This window comes from Anomaloglossus baeobatrachus, chromosome 6, assembly GCF_048569485.1.
Source record: "Anomaloglossus baeobatrachus isolate aAnoBae1 chromosome 6, aAnoBae1.hap1, whole genome shotgun sequence".
Lineage (NCBI taxonomy): Eukaryota > Metazoa > Chordata > Amphibia > Anura > Aromobatidae > Anomaloglossus > Anomaloglossus baeobatrachus.
The window spans coordinates 370,591,556-370,613,433 of NC_134358.1; the positions used below are offsets into that span (position 1 = coordinate 370,591,556).

Here is a 21,878-nt window from a genome sequence, read left to right on the forward strand (position 1 = left end):
GTCCTCCCCCTGACCCCTCCTCCGGTACACTGGAGATCTCTGGTCCCCGGAGCCCCCTCCGGTTCTCCAGAGCCGCCTCCCCCCTCTGGAGCGTGGAAAATGGCGGCCGCATTCATCCTACTCTTTCTGCCGCATGTGACACGTCACATGCGGCAGAAAGTTGTCCCCAGGTCCCCCCGTCACCCCCCGTCACCCCCCCCAGCCCCCGGTCATACGTTACCTGGCTGCTGGTGCTCCGGCCCCGCGATCACGCCGCCTCCTTCTCTTGAATGCTGGCGGCGCATGCGCAGACAGCGGCTGTCAGCTGGATCCCTGCAAGCAGGGACGCTGACGTCGCTGCTGCAGTAGGCTGCTCCACTGTGGACCGGGGGAGGGTGAGTGCAGTAATCTGCAGACACTCCTCACATGGAGAGCCTGCTGTTCTAGAAAATGGGGGGTACGTTCTGTGAGCGTGCCCCTCATATTCTAGAATGAGGTTACTGCAGGTCACTCTGCCCTAGGTTGGACCGGGGCAGTGTGAGTGCAGTATTCTCAGATTACTGCACCCACACTGCTCATGGAGAGCTTGCTCTTCCAGAAAATGGGGGATACGTTCCCTGAACGTGCCCCCCATATTCTAGAAGATCCAGAGACGGCGTGGGACCTCAAAAATGGATTACAGCGACCGAAATTTATTTATTTACAATAAATTGGTAAAAGAGGAATGTTTCGGGGAGTTTTTTTTCAAATAAATTTTTTTTTTGTCTTTATTTTTTTCTATTTCTTGACTGGGTTAGTGATGTCGGGTATCTGTTCAGATGCCGGGACATCACTAACCCCAGGGCTTGATGCCAGGTGACATTACAGCTGGTATCAACCCCATATATTACCCCGTCTGCCACCGCACCAGGGCGCGGGATGAGCTGGAGCGAAGCGCCAGGATTGGCGCATCTAATGGATGCGCCACTTCTGGGGTGGCTGCGGCCTGCTATTTTTAGGCTGGGAAGAGTCCAATAACCATGGCTCTTCCCACCCTGAGAATACCAGACCCCAGCTGTCTGCTTCACCTTGGCTGGTGATCTAATTTGGGGGGACCCCACGTTTTTTTTTTTTTAAAAACGCCTGGGGAGCCCTCCAAATTGATCACCAGCCAAGGTGAAGCTGTCAGCTGTGGTTTGCAGGCTACAGCTGTCTGCTTTACCCTAGCTGGCTATCAAAAATAGGGGGGACCCCACGTCGTTTATTTTAATTATTAATTTTTTTGGGGGCTAAATACAAGGCTAGGCACCCTTTAGTGCCACATGAAAGGCACTAAAGGGCGCCAGCTTAGAATATGCAGGGGGTGGGACGTTATATTTGTTTGACATCTATCCATTCATCCATTGTAGCATTTTAGGCTGTGCGCCCACAATCGGGATTTGCAGCGTTTTGGGCGCAGAGTGTTTTCCCTGCGTCCATAACGCTGCATTGTGCAGTAGAAGCACAGTGGAAGGATTTTTAGAAATCCCATGCCCAATGTGCTTGCCCAATGTACTTCTCTTCTCCGCAGCATAAACCGACCTGTGGCGGCAGCTTCCCGAGCCTCAGCATGTCAATTTATGCTGCGGAGATGAGTGTTCTCTGCAGGTAGCATAGAGCTCCACAGCGGCCTGAACCCAAATCGTGGGCATGGGCAGCTGCGTTCTCCCGTGGACAACACTCACATCTCTGCAGGAGGCTGACACTGTGTACTAGACGCCGTGTCGCTGGATCATGGCCACATAGCCTAAAAGTGAGACATTTGTTGCTACAGCAACATTTTTGTGAAGTACCTGTGGATTCAAAATGCTACTATACTCCTGAATAAAATCCAGTTTCCAAAATGGAGTCACTTGTGGGGGGTTTCTAATGTATAGGTACCCAAGGGGCCCTGCAAATGTGACATGGTGCCCGCAATTTCTCTCAACTTTTCCAGAATTCAAATGGTGCTCCTTCCATTCCAAGCCCTCCCATTTATCCAAACAGAGGTTTTTGGCCACATGTGGGGTATCCCTGTGCTCATAAGACATTGGATAACAACCTGTTGGGTCCACGGTTTGTTGTTGTCTCTTGAAAAAGTGAGAAATTTGATGCTGAAGCAACATTTTTGTGAAAAAAATGAAAATTTTCAATATGGCAACCTAAGCTTATCAAAATCTGTGAAGTATTTGTGGATTCAAACTGCTCACTATACACCTAGATAAAAGCCTTGAGGTGTCTTGTTTCCAGAATGGAGTCACTTGTGGGGGACAGCCACTGTTTAGGCACCTCAGGGGCTCTCCAAATGCAACCTGGCGTCCGCTATTGATTCCAGCCAATTTTGCAGTCAAATGGCACTCCTTCCCTTCCGAGCCCTGCTGTGCACCCAAACAGTTGATTTCCACCACATATAAGCTATCGCCAAACTCAGGAGAAATTGCACAATAAATGTTATGCTGAATATTTTCCTTTTACTCTTGTAAAAAAAAAAAAGCTACCTGGTTGAAATAACAATTTTGTGGTAAAATTTTATTTTTTTTTTTTCATGGCTCAACGTTATAAAATTCTGTGAAGCACCTGGGGGTTCAGGGTACTCACCAAACATCTAGATAAATTCCTTGAGGGGCCTAGTTTCCAAAATGGGGTCACTTGTGCGGGGTTTCTGCTGTTTAGGTACCTTAGGGGTCCTCCAAATGTGACATGGTGCTTGCAATCTTTTTCGGCCAAATTTCCTTTCCAAAATTCAAATATTGCCCCTTTCGTTCCAAGCCCTCCCATTTGTCCAAACAAAGGTTTCAGACCACATGTGAGGTATCACCGCGCTCATAAAAAAGTGGTTAACAAACCTTGAGGTCAAATTTTTGGAATTACCTCTTGAAAAAGTGAGAAAATTGATGCTAAAGCAACATTTTTGAGAAAATTATTAAAATTTTCAATATGACAACGTAACGTTAACAAAATCTGTGAAGTACCTGTGGATCTAAAATGCTCACTATACCCCTAGATAGAATCCTTGAGGGGTCTAGTTTCCAAAATGGTGTCACTTGTGAGGGATTTCTTCTGTTTAGGTACCTTAGCGGACCTGTAAATGCAACATGGTGCCCGCAATCTATTTCAGCCAAATTTGCTTTCCAAAATTCAAATATTGCTCCTTCTGTTCCGAGCCCTCCCATTTGTCCAAACAGAGGTTTCTGATCACATGTGGGGTATCGGCGTGCTCATAAGAAAGTGGGGAACAAGTTTTGGGGTCCATTTTGTTGTGTTATTTCTTCTAAAAGTGAATAAATTTGGGTTAGAGCAACATTTTTAGGTAAAATTTAATTTTTGCTTTTTTTCATTCCACATTGCTTTTGTTCATGTGAAGCACCTGAAGGGTTAATAAACTTCTTGAACGTGGTTTTGAGTACTTTGGGGGGTGCAGTTTTTAGAATGGTGTCACTTTTGGGTATTTTCTATCATCTAGGCCTCTCAAAGTCACTTCAAATGTGATGTGGTCCCTAAAAAAATGGTTTTGTAAATTTTGATGTAAAAATGAGAAATCGCTGATAAACTTTGAACCCCTCTAACTTCCTAACAAAAAAAAATGTTGTTTCCAAAATTGGTCTGATGTAAAGTAGATAAGTGGGAAATGTTATTTATTAACTATTTTGTGTCACAGAAATCTCTGGTTTAACGGTATAAAAATTCAAAAGTTGAAAATTGCAAAATTTTCAAAATTTTTGCCAATATTCAATTTTTTTCATAAATAAACGCAAAAAATATTGTCCTAAATTTGGTACTAACATGAAGTCCAATATGTGACGGAAAAACAATCTCAAAATTACCAGGATCCGTTGAAGCGTTCTAGAGTTATAACCTCATGAAGTGACACTGGTCAGAATTGCAAAATTTGGTCTGGTCATTAAGGTGAAAATTAGCTCCGTCACTAAGGGGTTAAAGTAAGGTTATAAGCTTTTATTTACATAACATGAAAAAGCAACAGCACTTCTGTGAGGAAGTGTAATATATCTATATATACACACACACACACACACACACACACACACACACACACACCTGTTGTCCAAATGGGGCAGACAGATAGAAATGTTATGCAATTAGGAAGACAGCCCCTATAAAGGAGCAGTTCTGCAGGTGGTGACCACAGACCATTTCTCGGTTCTCATCCTTTTTGTCATAGCTCTCACTCCTAGAGGTAGCATGAGGCGTTGTCTACAATCCACAGACGTTCAGGTACTGCAGCAAATCCAGTATGACACATCAATGCAGTCTGTGGCAAGAAGGTTAACAGTGTATCACCACAGTGTCTAGAGCATGGCGCAGATACCAGGAGATATGGAGGGGGCTGTAGGAGGGCAACAACCCAGCAGCAGAACTGCTACCTCCTCCTTTGTGCAAGGAGGAACAGTAGGAGCAGTGCCGGAGCCCTGCAAAATTACCTCCAGCAAGCCACTAATATTCATATGTCTGCTCAAACTGTCAGAAACAAACTCCATGAGGGTGGTATGAGGCCCCAACATCCACAAGTGAGTGTTGTGCTTACAGCCCAACACTATGCAGGGCGATTGAAATTTGCCAGAGAATACCAAGATTGGCAAATTCGACATTGGTGCCCGGCGCTCTTCATGGAAGAGAGCAGGTTCATACAGAGCACATGTGACACTATTGTGAAGCCATATGCAGGTGCAGTGGACCCTGGGTTCCTTCTGATGCATAACAATGATAGGACTCAAATGGCTCAAGTGTGTCAGCATGTTCGTTCATGATGAAGGCATTGATGTAATGGACTTTCCTGCCCGTTCCCCAGACCTAAATCCATTCGAGCACATCTGGGACATCATATCTCATTCCATCCACCAACGACACATTGCACAACAGACTGTCCAGGAGTTGATTGATGCTTTAATTCAGGTCTGGGAGGAGATCCCTCAGGAGAACATCTGCCACCTCATCAGGAGAAAGCACAGGCATCGTAGGATGGTCATTCAAGCATGTGGAGGCCACACAATACTGAGCCTCGTTTCCTTGTCTTGGGGCATTTTCACTAAAGTTAGATCAGCCCGTAATTTAATTTTCCACTTTGATTTTGAGTATCATTCCAAATTCAGACCTCCATGGGATATTAGTTTTGATTTACATTGATCATGTTTAGTTTCTATTGTTCTCAACGCATTCCACTGTGTAATGTATTAAGATTTGCAACTGGTAAATTTCATTAATTGAGATCTAGGATGCGGTATTTTAGTGTTCCCTTTATTTTTTGAGAGTAGATGATAGTGTGTGAGTTATGGGTGTCACGAAATGGCAACATACATTTATTCTGTGTCAAGGTTCTGAATTTTTTTTTAACAATAAAATATATAAAAACCTCAAGTTTTGTATCACCATAATCTTACTGACCTAAAGTCTGAAATCTTTTTACAAAAAAAAACAAAATAATGGAAGAATGGTGTTTTTGTTCTTGACCCTTTTACTCCAATTGGATCTTTTTTTCTGTTTTTTAGTACATTACATGATTAAATTCAAAAGTACAACTAGTCCCACGTAAAAATAATACCCCTTATGGCTATGTTGAGGGTAAAAATAAACATAATTCTTGCAGCAAAGGGCGGGATAAAAAAATAAACAAAAAAAGAAAAATTGCACAAACTATATGTCCTGGTCTTTTAAGGGGTTGCCCAAGCTTGAGACAAAAGTCTGCTTTCACTCTATATGACTGCAGAACTTCTGAATACTCACAGCGTGCACATGGCACACTGTTAGGATTCTATGATGTTGGTGGCAACAACAGATTGTCATGTGACCGCAAGTATATAATTTGCATATTCCTGGCCACATTTCAACTAAACATTCACTGTCTAGCATGTCTAGTCGGCAGATGACCCCATATATGAAATTTCATGCTTGTATTCACAAGACCACACATTCTCATTGCTGACAAGAGAATGCTGACAGGTGTAGTATGTGTGCCTTGAGGATTCAGAAGTGGGTAGTCTCAGAGTGACTGCAGCCTTTCATCCCATACTTGAATGCGATAGATAAAGATAGAGATCTGGCAAAAATTAAATACACCACTACCAAATTTTTAGTTTTTCTGATTTTTCTCTTTATAGGTATATAATGTAATGTAAGTATAATGCAAATTGTTCTTTTCTTCTATAAACTACTGGCAATGTCTCCGAATTTCCAAGCAATAAATTTTATATTTATTTTCTGAAAATGAGAAATGCTCAAAACAAAACAATGCATTGCGCTCAGACCTCAAATAATGCAAAGAAAACAAGTTCATAATCATTAAGAAACAATACTAGGCCCTCCCTCTAGGAGCCTGTTCCCCTATGCCATTCCTTTTGTAGGTCACTGTCATGACCAGCCCAATGTGCAGACCTGAACCCCATTGAAAACCTCTGGAATGTAATCAAGAAGAAGATGGATAGTCACAAGCCATCAAACAAAGAAGAACTGCTTACATTTTTGCACCAGGAGTGGAATAAGGTCACCCAAAAGTAGTGTGAATTGGCATGCTTTCCACCAGTCTGACGCATGAAAGCTGTGATTAAATGGGCGGCACGGTGGCTCAGTGGTTAGCAATGCAGCCTTGCAACGCTGGGGTCCTGGGTTCTAGTCCCACTCAGGACAACATCTGCAAGGAGTTTGTATGTTCTCCCAGTGTTTGCGTGGTTTTTCTCCGGGGTCTCCGGTTTCCTCCCACACTCCAAAAACATACTGATAGGGAATTTAGATTGGCAACACTGTCCCCATTGGGGCTCACAATGTAAGTAAAAGCGCTGTGGAATTAATAGCACTATATAAAAGGTGATTATTATTAAATCTCATGGTTATTCCACAAATTATTGATTTCTGAACTCTTCCCTGAGGTAAAACATTATTAGTATTGTTGTTGCTAAATGATTATGAACTGGTTTTCTTTGCATTATTTGAGGTGTGAAAGCAATGCATTTTTTGTCACTTTGAACATTTCTCATTTTCAGAAAATAATTACAATTTTTTTTGTTGGAAATTCTGAGACGTTTTCAGTAGTTTATAGAATGAAAGGCTTTACAGGTTACTTTAAAATATACCTACAAAGAGAAAAATCTGAAAAACTGAAAATTTTGCAGTGGTCACTTAATTTTTATCAGAGCTAGCTATAAAAATATATACATATATACACACACATACCGCATTTTTCGCTCGCTTTATAAGACGCACTTTTCCTCCCAAAAATGTGGGCTGCCACTGTGCGTGCGGGGCGGGCGGCTGTGCAGCAAGTTACCCAGTTTGTCCGCGGTCCCACTTTCAAATGATGGCGCCGGGAAGCGGGCGCAGATGGAGCCCTGGGATGAGAGCTCCATGTGCGCATGCGCCACTCCGGGCGCCATCACTTGAATCGGGACCGCGGACACACTGGGAAAACACCGCATCGGTTTGCTCCACCACTGAGCCGTCGCCACCACTGAGCAGTCACCGCCGCTGCCACCACTGAGCCGTCACCGCCGCTGCCACCATTTGAACCAGGACCGCAGACACTCACTGCACCGGCCTGCTGCACGATTCAACCGCCGCCGCTGCTGCCGCCACCACGGATACCATGGCACTGCCACCACTAACCCGCCGCGTCTGCCAGCACGGACGCCACCACGCCTGCCACGGCACCTGCCACCATTGACCCGCCGCGCCTGCCAACACAACCTGTGCCTCCTGTGACCCGCTTCACCACCACTGCTGCCCCCCTCCGGTAAGAGAACACCGGAGTATAAGACGGACCCCATTTTTCTTTTTTTTACCTTTTTTATGTCTAAATTTGGGGTGCGTCTTAGAATCCGGTGCGTCTTATAAAGCGAAAAATACGGTACATACATATAATAATATAGAGTGGAACCTCGGTTTACGAGTAACTTGGTGTGAGTGTATTTCGCTTTACGAGCAAAGCTGGCTGTAAATTTGTAACTCAGTTTACGAGCAATCTTTGCTGTACGAGCAAATACTCACCGCACACACTTCCGGTTCCGTACTTTCACCGTGCTCTGACCCACTCTTGCAGTCCACACAGACAGACACAATGGTCACCTTACCTTCCCTCGCCGGCCTCCTGGTTCTTTTAGTCCGCAGGTACATTATGTGTATCCGGTAACCATCGCAACGATGGAGGAACTTCTGCGGTCAGCTACTTCTCAAAGGCAGCGTGATGACTAACCAGAAGCAAGCGGATCATTCCTTTGACGTCAGCGCGCTGGCCAATCAGAAGCAAGCGGCTCCTGCGTATGACGTCTGCTGCTGAAGCGTTGAAAGCGGAAGCTCCAGCATCGGTCGCGATGGTTACCCGATACACATCCTGTACCTGCGGACTACAAGAACTAGGAGGCCGCCGAGGGAACGGAGGGTAAGGTGAGCATAATATGTGTGCGTGTGCACTTGTGTGTGTGTTTGTGTGTGTGCGCGCGCGAGTTTGTTTGTGTGTTTGTGCATGTGTGGAATGGCATAATAGGGGACTAGGATGGGATATTGAACAAGTTGTGGAACGAATTGTCTGAGCTTGCATTATTTCCTATGGGAAATTTTGCTTTGCTAGACAAGTAACTTGATTTACAAGCACACTCCCAGAACGGAATGTTCTCGTAAACCAAAGTTCCACTGTATATTATAACACAAAAAACACAAAGGGAACCTGTCAGCAGAAATTTTGCTTTAAACCTAAAAGTTTCCCCTTCTGCAGCACCTGGGCTGCATTCTAGCAAGGTTCCTATAGTTTTTGTGCCCCCTATTAGACCAAATTAAATACTTTATAAAGTTGTACCTTTTGGTATGCAAATAGTCTAAATTATCCATGGGGGCGGGCTTTCTGGTGTCAGTTACTGTCCCTCATGCCGGTTTACGCCGTCCCCCAACGCTCCATTTCATACCTCAGGACGCCGCCCAGTGCGCCCGTGGTCCCGCGCCGTGCGACTGTACCGGGACTGTGCAGTGTGACGTGTTGCGCAGGCACGAGATTATGGGCGGTGCTGTGATTGTTATCAGCAAGTGCCCGGCCATAATCTCGTGCCCGCCCTTTCCCCTCTGCCTCCAGCGTTCTGCGCAAGCGCTGGCCAGATGACCCAACGTCACCTCTTTCCCATCTTGCCCTGGAGCAGGAAATAGATGGGAGGAGCGGAGCAGAACACCACCGGTTACGAGAGGTGACGTCGGGTCATCTGGCCAGCGCTTGCGCAGAACGCTGGAGGCAGAGGGGAAAGGGCGGGCACGAGATTATGGGCGGGCACTTGCTGATAACAATCACAGCGCCGCCCATAATCTCGTGCCTGCTCAACACGTCACCAGCGGTCACACTGCACAGTCCCGGTACAGTCGCACGGCGCATGCGCGGGACCACTGGGCGGCGTCCTGAGGTATGAAATGGAGCGTTGGGGGACGGCATAAATTGACAGGAGGGACAGTAACAGACACCAGACAGCCCGCCCCCATGGATAAATTTAAAAGATTTGCATACCAAAAGGTACAACTTTATAAAGTATTTAATTTGGTCTAAAAGGGGGCACAAAAACTATAAGAACCTTGCTAGAATGCAGCCCAGGAGCTGCAGAAGGGGAAACTTAGGTTTAAAGCAAAATTTCTGCTGACAGGTTCCCTTTAACACCCCCAGCTACTGTATGGGCACAAAAAGTTTCAAAATCCAGGTTAACCTGTTGATGAAAAACTGGCTATTGCTTTGGAATTTGGCATCTAATCTAAAGTAAATAAATAAAAATAAATAAATGTCACCTATGTTTTAACTGCTGACCATAATAGTTTTATCTAACAATGTAATTTTTGGTAACTTTACAAGCTTTAGAATGAATAAGTGCGGCTCGTTGTCAATGAAATCTGACCTGTCTGCATGGATAGTGTGTCTTCTGCACACTCATTACTCACCGCTAGCCATAACAGTCACAGTGTTTACAGTTGGGGGTCTTGTGAACCGTATCTTCTATTTTAGGAATGACTGAACTTAAATGGTTTAGTATTTTGACAACCCGGTCTGAAGTGATGCATCTCACTGGTCTAATTACTCAAGTCATCAACAGGAAGCCTCCAAGAGCTGCACCGTCTGCACTAGGACACCAGCTATTGGTAGTAAAGGTACATTTGGTAATAGTTAATGACTAGTGTTGAGCGGACCCGGATCTGAAAAATCCGGATCCGTACGTTTCGAGGTTCCGATCTGAGTCCGACCAGTACCCGGATATCTCTCTCTCTCGTCCCGGATCCGACTCCCCATTCATTTACATAGCCGCGGATTCCGGATCGGATCCGGACTTCGGCGGCAACCCGATCCGGATCCATCGGACCCGGATTATAGCCGATCCACTCAAGTCTATTAATGACTTTTTTTTTTTTTGGAGATACATGTTTCCCCATGTCTCTAAATTGAAAAGCTATTCCACTAAACAAAGCTGTAGAGCCAAGTAGTGTGAATGCCACCAGTTTGGTTACAGAATGGGATAGGACAGAAATGGTGGGACTTTTTCCAAACAACATCTGATAAATTAGAACAGCTAGGAATAATTTATAGACCATCTGTTAGAAAACTAAACTACAGTATAAACCCACTTGAGGTATTTTTGCTCCCAAGTAGTCATGGTAGAGCTTTCTTTATGGGCATGTTCACCCATTCACTTCAGTAGTAACCAATTATGCCCATCCTCTGCAGAAGACGCTCTGCACTTTCTCCAATCATTCCAGTATCATGCAGTTCTATCACAGTGGCTGCCCACCCTCACCCCCACTAGTGAAAAGGGGGTGGATTTTCTGTGGTTATACTGGGTTCAACATCCTCTAGTACAGGGGTCTCAAACACGCGGCCCGCGGGCCACATGCAGCCCCTCAGGGTAGTTCGTGCGGCCCCAGGCCCGTGCCCCTGTTCAATATCGCGGCAGGGGCCACAGCCACTGTCTGCGCTTTATGTCAGATGAATGTGTTGCCGGCACTGCGCTCTCGTGCCGCCAATACAGTCATCTCACATAAATCACTGACAGTGACACTGCCGCGATAGTGAACAGTGGCACAGGCCTGGGGGCCGCACGAAGCAGAGATGAGGCAGCGGAGGGAGCGCGGGACAAATGAGAAGAGAGTGTGTGTGTGTGTGTGTTGGACGTTAACCCCTTAGCGACCTATGACGTACTGGGTACATTATGGCTCCCTGGTACTTAAGGACCCATGATGTACCCAGTACGTCATGGCGAGATTGTGGCCCCGGTGGCTGTGATCGCTGCAAATACCTTAGATTCGGGGGAGGAGGGGACCTCAGGAGGGGTGGTGTCTCCTCCCCGGACCTACGGAGGGTGTATTTGGCTGACGAACGCCGCTCAGCCAATCACAGCCACTAATGTTTCAGCCATTGGGGGGAAAAAAAAAACCTAAAAAAAACAAAACCCTGAAACATTGAAATCCAGCCAAGATCAGTGCAGCTGTAGCACCGATCATTGGCTGGAGCTGGGTGACCTGTGTTTCACCTGCCCCCAGCTCTGATTGGAGAGACCGGCCTTGTGACCGATCTCTCCAATCACTGTGGATCTGGGGCCGCAGACCACTCCCCTCAGCTTCACTCTGGCGTCTGTGGAAGGTGGGGGAGTTGCTGACCCATTACTATAGGAATGGGACAAAGTGCGCACATTACTGTGAGATGGGGGATAAGGCTGGGGACATTACTATAGATTGGGACATTACAAGGATGGGCACAATACTATTGGATGGGGACATTACTACTATAGTATGGGACATTACTATAGGATAGGGACAAGGCTGGGGACATTACTGTAGGATAGGGACATTACTACAAGGGGACAAGGATGGGAAACATTACTATAGAATAGGGATAATGCTGGGGACATTACTATAGGGTGGGGACAAGGTTGGCACATTACTAAAGGATGGGCACATTACTCTAGAATGGGGACAGTACTATAGGATGGGGACAGTACTACAAGGGGACAAGAATGGGGAACATTACTATAAGATGGAGGACAAGGATGGACACATTACTGTGGGATGGGGACTAGGATGGGGTACAATACAACAAGGGGACAAGGATGGGCACGTTACAACAATATGGGGAACATTACTAAAAGATGTTGGTCAAAATTTCTATATAGTGCTAATTGTAAGACTATTAGTTACAAGAAAGGAATAAAATGTAAAAAAAAAAGTTTATATCTAAACAAAGAATGTGCACGTTTGCTATAATGAACAAGTGAATGTTCAAAATCAATGATCCCAAGGTGTGTAAAAAAAAAAAAAAAAAAAAATATAATAATGAAATATATATATATATATATATATATATATATATATATATATATATATATATATATATATATATATATATATGGTACCAATAAAAATGTCACTTTGTCCTGCAAAGAGTGCGGCCCCCCCAAATATTTTTTTTTCCCTCTGTGCGGCCCATACACCCAGCAGAGTTTGAGACCCCTGCTCTAGTAGTTGCAGAATAGACTTCGCTTCACACAAGCAGTTTGGCAATCACTGCACTTTCTATACTTCTCTGGTTTCTAATGTCAAAGCCAAGTATTGAAGGAGGATAGCTCTGACATGAGAATTTAGCTTTTTGCAGACCATAAAAGTTGTCAACAGAAAGAACTCAGACATGAGCTATTCTTCCTGACCTTCCCATTAACAGTACCTTACCACCCATGGGAAATTCAACATACTTTCCCAAAGATTAATAGCAGATTACATGAAAATTGGTTAGCTCAGTTGACTTTAAAAGGCAACCTATTATTTCCTGTGCAACGAGACCAGAATATGAAATAATTTCTCAAATATTTATTGGGAAAGGGAAGACATTTGCTGCCTAATTTGGTAATTAAGCTCTGGTATAAAGAGGAGCCTAATCTGGCTCTTCACTGTCTCACTATTTGCACAGCAGTGTGAGGCTGCCCACAACTGAGCTGGGACTTGTGTGTTGTAGTGCTATACCCAGCATTGCAAGATAAAGCTGCATATTTAGCATCAAGAGAAGGAGCTTGCACATGGAAAAACGGGAAGCAATGGAATGAAACTGAAAGGGAGAAGATGTAGATTAGATATTAGAAAAATAATTTGACTGTATGATCAATGAGTGGAACAGGCTGCCACAAGAGATGGCAGGTTCTCCTTCAATAACGTCTTCAGACAGACATCTGAGATGATTAATGAATTCTGCATTGAGCAGGTGATTGGACACTACGGCTATGTGCGCACTGAGCGTTTTTTGCGCCGTTTTTGCAGGTGTGTTTTTCTGCTTAAATATCACATGACTTAGCTTCCCCAGTAAAGTCTATGACTTTTCATTTTTGCTGTCCGCACACTTTTTTTTAGCTTTGTTTGAGCTAAGAAAAAAAAAAAAAAAAAAAGTCAATTCTTTCCTGTGTTTTACTGTTTTTCACCCATGCAATGCATTGGAAAAACGCAACCAAAACGCGGTAAAAACGAGTGAGTTTTTACCGCTGTGCTTTTGCCGCGGGTGCGTTTTTATTAGAAGTGCGAACACGTCAGTGCACACATAATCTAAAGGCTGCTTTACACGCAGCGACATCGCTAGTGATCGCACCCGCCCCCGTCGTTTGTGCGTCACGGGCAAATCGCTGCCCGTGGTGATTAATATCGCCGGTACGTGTCACACCAACTTAGCTTCCTAACGACGTCGCTGTGGCCGCCAAACAAACTCTTTTTTTAAGGGGGAGGTTCGTGCAGAGTCACAGCGACGTCACACAGCGGGCCACCAATAGAAGCGTAGGGGCAGAGAGCAGCCGCATGAACGCCACTTCCACCTCGTTGCCAGAGGACGCAGTAACGCTGTTAGTCGTTCCCGGGGTGTCACACGTAGCGATCTGAGCTGCTTCAGGAACGACGAACAACCTGTGTCCAGCACGAGCAACGATTTTTTGAAAACGAACGACGTGTCAACAATCAAGGATTTGGTGAGTATTTCGGATCGTAAGCAGTCACTGGTACGTGTCACACGCAATTACGTTGCGAACGAGGCCGGATGTGCGTCACAAATTCCTTACGACTTACCAGAGATCCTGACAACGATACGACCTGATAAGGATCGCTGGTAAGTGATCGGGAGGTCGCTGGTGAGATGTCACACAGTCAGACCATACCAATGACGCAATAACGATGAGCGACCTGTATAATGATCTCGGCGGTCATTGGGACCCTGTCACACAGCAGCTAGTGACGATTCAGACCTCGAATAGGGACGTAGTGTTCGCAGTCGTCAACGAGGTAGTTAGGAGGTAGTTGGTAGGTCTCAAACACAGCAATGCGTCCTGCACAGCAGGACATCACCTTTGAAGAAAATGGTCCGGACCATTCGGCAACGACTACCGATCTCACAGCAGGGGCCTGATCGCTGGTAGGTGTCACACATAACGAGATCGCTAACGGGATCATTGCTACATCACAGAAACTGTGAGTGACTCCGCAACGATCTTGTTAGCGATCTCGTTGTGTGTGACAGGGCCTTTACCTTTACACACTCAGACTTTCAGCGATCCCAACCGGATAGGGATCGCTGGTAAGTTGCTAGGAGGTTGCTGGTGAGAGGTCACACAGTCAGACGCTCCAGGGATCCCACCAGCAACCTGACCTGGCAGGGATCGCTGGAGCATCGCTACACGGGTTGCTGGTGAGCTGTCACCAGCAACCAGTGACCAGCCCCCAGCGACGCACTGAAGCGATGCTGCGCTTGGTAACTAAGGTAAATATCGAGTAACCAACCCGATATTTACCTTGGTTACCAGCGCACACAGCTACATGTGCAGAGAGCAGGGAGCAGCGCACACTGCTTAGCGCTGGCTCCCTGCTCTCCTAGCTACAGTACACATCGGGTTAATTACCCGATGTGTACTCTGCTACACGTGCAAGGAGCAGGAGCCGGCACTGACAGTGAGAGCGGCGGAGGCTGGTAACGAAGGTAAATATCGGGTAACCAAGGACAGGGCTTCTTGGTTACCCGATGTTTACCGTGGTTACCAGTGTCCACAGAAGCCGGCTCCTGCTGCCTGCACATTTAAGTCCCCTTTACACACAGACTTTCTAGCGATCATGCTGCACAGCGGGAAACAAAGGACCAAAGAATGGTCCTGAACGATTTGTAGCGATCAGGAACTTCACAGCAGGGGCCAGGTCGCTAATGTGTTTCACACACTGCAATGTCGCTGGGGAGGTCGCTATTACGTCACAGCGATGTCGTTTGCGATGTTGCAGTGTGTAAACCCACCTTATGATTGAACAGGAGGCTAGAAGACAGGAGAGTCTGATTTATCTTCTGTTCATTGTGGCTGCTGAAGATAGTGTCTGTAGTAAGAGACTTTGATTAACGTTTTGCAATTAGCTGTCTTCCGCTAGTATTTAACTCCTTCAGATGCAGCTGTACTCTTACTGGGCTGTATAGTCTACAGCAACATCCTAATACATGGCTAATTAAAAAAAGTAGAGCTTTAGTACAGATCAGTCTCCTGGCAAGAATTATAAAGAAAAGAAAAAAATAAAATAATGTATGATTTGTTGAAATACAATAATAAATTCAACACATCTGTACTTCAATTTTAGGGCATATGGGTGTGCTCTATGATATGGAGCAGCGACTTGATGACCACAAGTCCTGCCTGATTCTAGCCAGTCCCTGGCATTCAGATGTAACCTGCTCCCCTCACAGCCGGTATCTCCCCGGGAAAAGGATCTCTTCACATTCGGACTCCCGCTTGTAAAATCAAAATAAAAAGTAGCATTGCTGTAATATGGAGGATAATCAGATTTACTGACAAAAAAAAAAAAAGACCAAATAAATATTGCACTTCATGTTTTTCTCAGAGGTGGAAATAACCCTTTAAAGAAGTTGTCCCCTTTTAGAAAATCTTGGTTTCAGGGTGCAGTGTGTACCCCCTCCCCAGTGCGGGGTCTCTGCCGCTGCTCCCAGTGTTCAGGATTGGCTGCACAGCAGCCAATTATTGAGCTCCGTGGCACAGAGGCCAGACGCTCTGACTACATGAGCTGCCGCACTGTCAATGAAGCCAGACAGCGCTGGACCTGGGGATGGGGAGTCAAACATAATTTAATAACAAACCATGCCTGGGGAGCGAGACTTTGAGACAGAAACCCTTGTAGAGCAAGGCGCAATGGTCATATATTACAAGATTATATCAGACTCGATGGCATCTACCATGGCAGTAAGTGGGGTAGGTACTCTGCAGAAAAAGGGGAAGAAAAATAAAAAAAAAGGGGAGGGAGGACTGCTGGAGCCGAACCCCCAGCCCTACAGACACTGGACCTAGCTAAAATGCACAGGTGCCCATGTATGTCAGGACAGAGCACGTGATAGGCAGAAAAAACGACAAGGGAAGCAGTAATACCCAGTCACCGGGGGAGCCACAGTGACACCACTAATACACAGTCACCGGGGAGCCACAGTGACACCACTAATACCCAGTCACCGGGGGAGCCACAGTGACACCACTAATACCCAGTCACCGGGGGAGCCACAGTGACACCACTAATACCCAGTCACCGGGGGAGCCACAGTGACACCACTAATACACAGTCACCGGGGGAGCCACAGTGACACCACTAATACACAGTCACCGGGGGAGCCACAGTGACACCACTAATACACAGTCACCGGGGAGCCACAGTGACACCACTAATACCCAGTCACCGGGGGAGCCACAGTGACACCACTAATACCCAGTCACCGGGGAGCCACAGTGACACCACTAATACCCAGTCACCGGGGAGCCACAGTGACACCACTAATACCCAGTCACCGGGGGAGCCACAGTGACACCACTAATACCCAGTCACCGGGGGAGCCACAGTGACACCACTAATACACAGTCACCGGGGGAGCCACAGTGACACCACTAATACACAGTCACCGGGGGAGCCACAGTGACACCACTAATACACAGTCACCGGGGGAGCCACAGTGACACCACTAATACACAGTCACCGGGGAGCCACAGTGACACCACTAATACCCAGTCACCGGGGGAGCCACAGTGACACCACTAATACCCAGTCACCGGGGAGCCACAGTGACACCACTAATACCCAGTCACCGGGGGAGCCACAGTGACACCACTAATACCCAGTCACCGGGGGAGCCACAGTGACACCACTAATACCCAGTCACCGGGGGAGCCACAGTGACACCACTAATACACAGTCACCGGGGAGCCACAGTGACACCACTAATACCCAGTCACCGGGGAGCCACAGTGACACCACTAATACCCAGTCACCGGGGGAGCCACAGTGACACCACTAATACCCAGTCACCGGGGGAGCCACAGTGACACCACTAATACACAGTGACACCACTAATACCCAGTCACCGGGGGAGCCACAGTGACACCACTAATACCCAGTCACCGGGGAGCCACAGTGACACCACTAATACCCAGTCACCGGGGAGCCACAGTGACACCACTAATACACAGTCACCGGGGAGCCACAGTGACACCACTAATACACAGTCACCGGGGAGCCACAGTGACACCACTAATACCCAGTCACCGGGGAGCCACAGTGACACCACTAATACCCAGTCACCGGGGGAGCCACAGTGACACCACTAATACCCAGTCACCGGGGGAGCCACAGTGACACCACTAATACACAGTGACACCACTAATACCCAGTCACCGGGGGAGCCACAGTGACACCACTAATACCCAGTCACCGGGGAGCCACAGTGACACCACTAATACCCAGTCACCGGGGAGCCACAGTGACACCACTAATACACAGTCACCGGGGAGCCACAGTGACACCACTAATACACAGTCACCGGGGAGCCACAGTGACACCACTAATACACAGTCACCGGGGAGCCACAGTGACACCACTAATACCCAGTCACCGGGGAGCCACAGTGACACCACTAATACCCAGTCACCGGGGGAGCCACAGTGACACCACTAATACCCAGTCACCGGGGGAGCCACAGTGACACCACTAATACCCAGTCACCGGGGGAGCCACAGTGACACCACTAATACCCAGTCACCGGGGGAGCCACAGTGACACCACTAATACACAGTGACACCACTAATACCCAGTCACCGGGGGAGCCACAGTGACACCACTAATACCCAGTCACCGGGGAGCCACAGTGACACCACTAATACCCAGTCACCGGGGAGCCACAGTGACACCACTAATACACAGTCACCGGGGAGCCACAGTGACACCACTAATACACAGTCACCGGGGAGCCACAGTCACACCACTAATACACAGTCACACCACTAATACACAGTCACACCACTAATACACAGTCACCGGGGAGCCACAGTCACACCACTAATACACAGTGACACCACTAATACACAGTCACACCACTAATACACAGTCACCGGGGAGCCACAGTCACACCACTAATACACAGTCACACCACTAATACACAGTCACCGGGGAGCCACAGTCACACCACTAATACACAGTCACACCACTAATACACAGTCACCGGGGAGCCACAGTCACACCACTAATACACAGTCACACCACTAATACACAGTCACCGGGGAGCCACAGTCACACCACTAATACACAGTCACACCACTAATACACAGTCACACCACTAATACACAGTCACCGGGGAGCCACAGTCACACCACTAATACACAGTGACACCACTAATACACAGTCACACCACTAATACACAGTCACCGGGGAGCCACAGTCACACCACTAATACACAGTGACACCACTAATACACAGTCACCGGGGAGCCACAGTCACACCACTAATACACAGTGACACCACTAATACACAGTCACCGGGGAGCCACAGTCACACCACTAATACACAGTGACACCACTAATACACAGTTACTGGGGAGCCACAGTGACACCACTAATACACAGTCACCGGGGAGCCACAGTCACACCACTAATACACAGTGACACCACTAATACACAGTCACCGGGGAGCCACAGTCACACCACTAATACACAGTGACACCACTAATACACAGTTACCGGGGAGCCACAGTGACACCACTAATACACAGTGACACCACTAATACACAGTCACCGGGGAGCCACAGTGACACCACTAATACACAGTTACTGGGGAGCCGGTGACACCACCAATACAGGCTGAGGCTGGAGCGGTCACATATAGCGCTGCTGCTGGCCGGCACACTTACCTCCTGGCAGAGTCCGGTCTCTGGCCGTATCGCTGACATTGGTGCAGACCCCCCGGCCCAGCAGCAGGGCGTGCAGCGGTCTGGGCTCCTCCGGTCCCGGTGTGCACTGGAGCCCGGAGCCGCACTTGTGGCTGTACACCCCGCACTGGCTGCCCTCCGTCAGGGCACAGCTCCAGCAGCAGCCGCACAGGGGCTCCTGGACGAATTCTGCACAGTCGGGGCTCAGGGGCTTGCACTGCTCCAGGGCTTTCGAGTCACAGGGCTCGCACTGGACCATCGGCCCCACTGCCCCGGTTAGCCGGCACAGCCACAGCACCAGCGCCGCCACACATAGCACGGGCAGCATAGCGGGCAAAGTGGCGGCCAAGTGCAGGGGTGAAGTCAACTAGTGTAGCGGGATGTTCGGATGCAGGAGCTGCAGGGACAGAGAAAACGGGGGTTACCGCAGCACATGACGGCTCCACAGGTCCGGTACCGGCGGCAGGTACTCACCTGGCTGCAGCACCCTCACAGGCACATGGTGCGGGTCCCGGGAGTCACGTGATCAGAGCCCCTCAGCGCTAGGAGTCCCCAGTGTGTGCTTGTCGGTGTCAGGAGTCCCCGGTCTGTGCTCTGCCGTTACCCCTAGGCCGCCTGCTGCTGCTACTTGCCCCTCACCAGGTTCTAGTCCCCATCAGTTCTCTCATTCAAGTTCTGGCTATATAGAGGGAGCTCCGGACACGCCCCGGCACATGCATAGTCAATAAGGTCTGGCCGTGAGCGCAGGCGGCCGGTCGCTATCCAGGCTTCGGTGTGCTGGAGAGGAGGAGGAGAACGGCAGGCTCGGAATCTGATTTGTGTTCCTGTGCACCTCAGAGAACTCCCATTAATGCGGAGCAGGAGAGGGCACTGGCTCCTTTTGTCTCACACATATGTGCTTGGAAATTGCAGGCAGTCAGTGAATGCTTCGCATTGGAGCCCGCAGTGTGCCACACATGCCCATAGTGCCTGCGTCCTATGCCAGCTTTAATACTTCACCTCACACAGCTAGTACTGGGGCCCTGCTCATATAATGCCAGTGAGCCACACATGCCCATAGTGCCTGCGTCCTATGCCAGCTTTAATACTTCACCTCACACAGCTAGTACTGGGGCCCTGCTCATATAATGCCAGTGGGCCACACATGCCCATAGTGCCTGCGTCCTATGCCAGCTTTAATACTTCACCTCACACAACTAGTACTGGGGCCCTGCCCATATAATGCCAGTGTGCCACACATGCCCATAGTGCCTGCATATTATGCCAGCTTTAATACTTCACCTCACACAGCTAGTACTGAGGCCCTGCTCATATAATGCCAGTGTGCCACACATGCCCATAGTGCCTGCATCCTATGCCAGCTTTAATACTTCACCTCACACAGCTAGTACTGGGGCCCTGCTCATATAATGCCAGTGGGCCACACATGCCCATAGTGCCTGCGTCCTATGCCAGCTTTAATACTTCACCTCACACAGCTAGTACTGGGGCCCTGCTCATATAATGCCAGTGTGCCACACATGCCCATAGTGCCTGCGTCCTATGTCAGCTTTAATACTTCACCCCACACAGCTAGTACTTGGTTCATCCTGCCCATATGCCAGTGTGCCACACATGCCCATAGTGCCTGCGTCCTATGCCAGCTTCAATACTTTACTCCACACAGCTAGTACTGGGGCCCTGCCCATATAGTGTCTGTGTGCCACACATGTCCATAGTGCCTGTGTCCTATGTCAGCTTTAATACTTCACCCCACACAGCTAGTACTGGGTTCATCCTGCCCATATAATGCCAGTGAGCCACACATGCCCATATTGCCTGCGTCCTATGCCAGCTTAAATACTTCACTCCACACAGCTAGTACTGGGACCCTGCCCATATAATGCCAGTGGGCCACACATGCCCATAGTGCCTGCGTCCTATGCCAGCTTTAATACTTCACCCCACTGGGGCCCTGCCCATATAATGCCAGTGTGCCACACATGCCCATAGTGCCTACGTCCTATGCCAGCTTTAATATTTCACTCCACACAGCTAGTACTGGGGCCCTGCCTATATAATGCCAGTGGGCCACACATGCCCATATTGCCTGCGTACTATGCCAGCTTTAATACTTCACTCCTCACAGCTAGTACTGGGGCCCTGCCCATATAGTGCCTGTGTGCCACACATGTCCATAGTGCCTGTGTCCTATGTCAGCTTTAATACTTCACCCCACACAGCTAGTACTGGGTTCATCCTGCCCATATAATGCCAGTGAGTCACACATGCCCATAGTGCCTGCGTCCTATGCCAGCTTTAATACTTCACTCCTCACAGCTAGTACTGGGGCCCTGCCCATATAATGCCAGTGTACTGGTGCATTCCTCGGCACCATGGCAGCTCACTGGAAGGCACTTCCACAATTCAGTTTAGGTTTACATTTTTTGAATGGCAGAGTCTTGATTGGCAAAAACACCCTGAAGGGTTTTTTTTAACAAGAAACTCTGTTTGTTAGGGATCACAGTCAGCAGACTCCATCAGTCATTCACGGATTGCCTACCACAGGGATAAGTATGAATGGTATTTCGAAAACTGTTGAATTACTTTTGAAAATTGTATTGAGAAAATTTATGTGACCGAGCAATTCAGAGGTGTTTCATGTAATGCTATTCAGGGACTATGCTGTAACTCTTCCCAGCGCTGGTCATTA

General features: G+C 47.9%; 1 protein-coding gene across 1 annotated transcript in view; it reads right to left on the reverse strand.

Moving 5' to 3' along the window:
* Positions 1-19,902, reverse strand: part of IGFBP3 (insulin like growth factor binding protein 3) — a 64,822-nt gene extending 44,920 nt beyond the window's left edge. Inside the window, exons 1-2 of the mRNA XM_075316566.1 lie at positions 19,661-19,902; positions 19,169-19,583 (exon numbers count right to left, since the gene is read on the reverse strand). Coding sequence (XP_075172681.1) covers positions 19,169-19,514 — 346 coding nt within the window. The 5' untranslated portion in view covers positions 19,515-19,583; positions 19,661-19,902. The remainder of the gene's footprint in view (positions 1-19,168; positions 19,584-19,660) is intronic.
* Between the last annotated feature and the right edge of the window lie 1,976 nt (positions 19,903-21,878).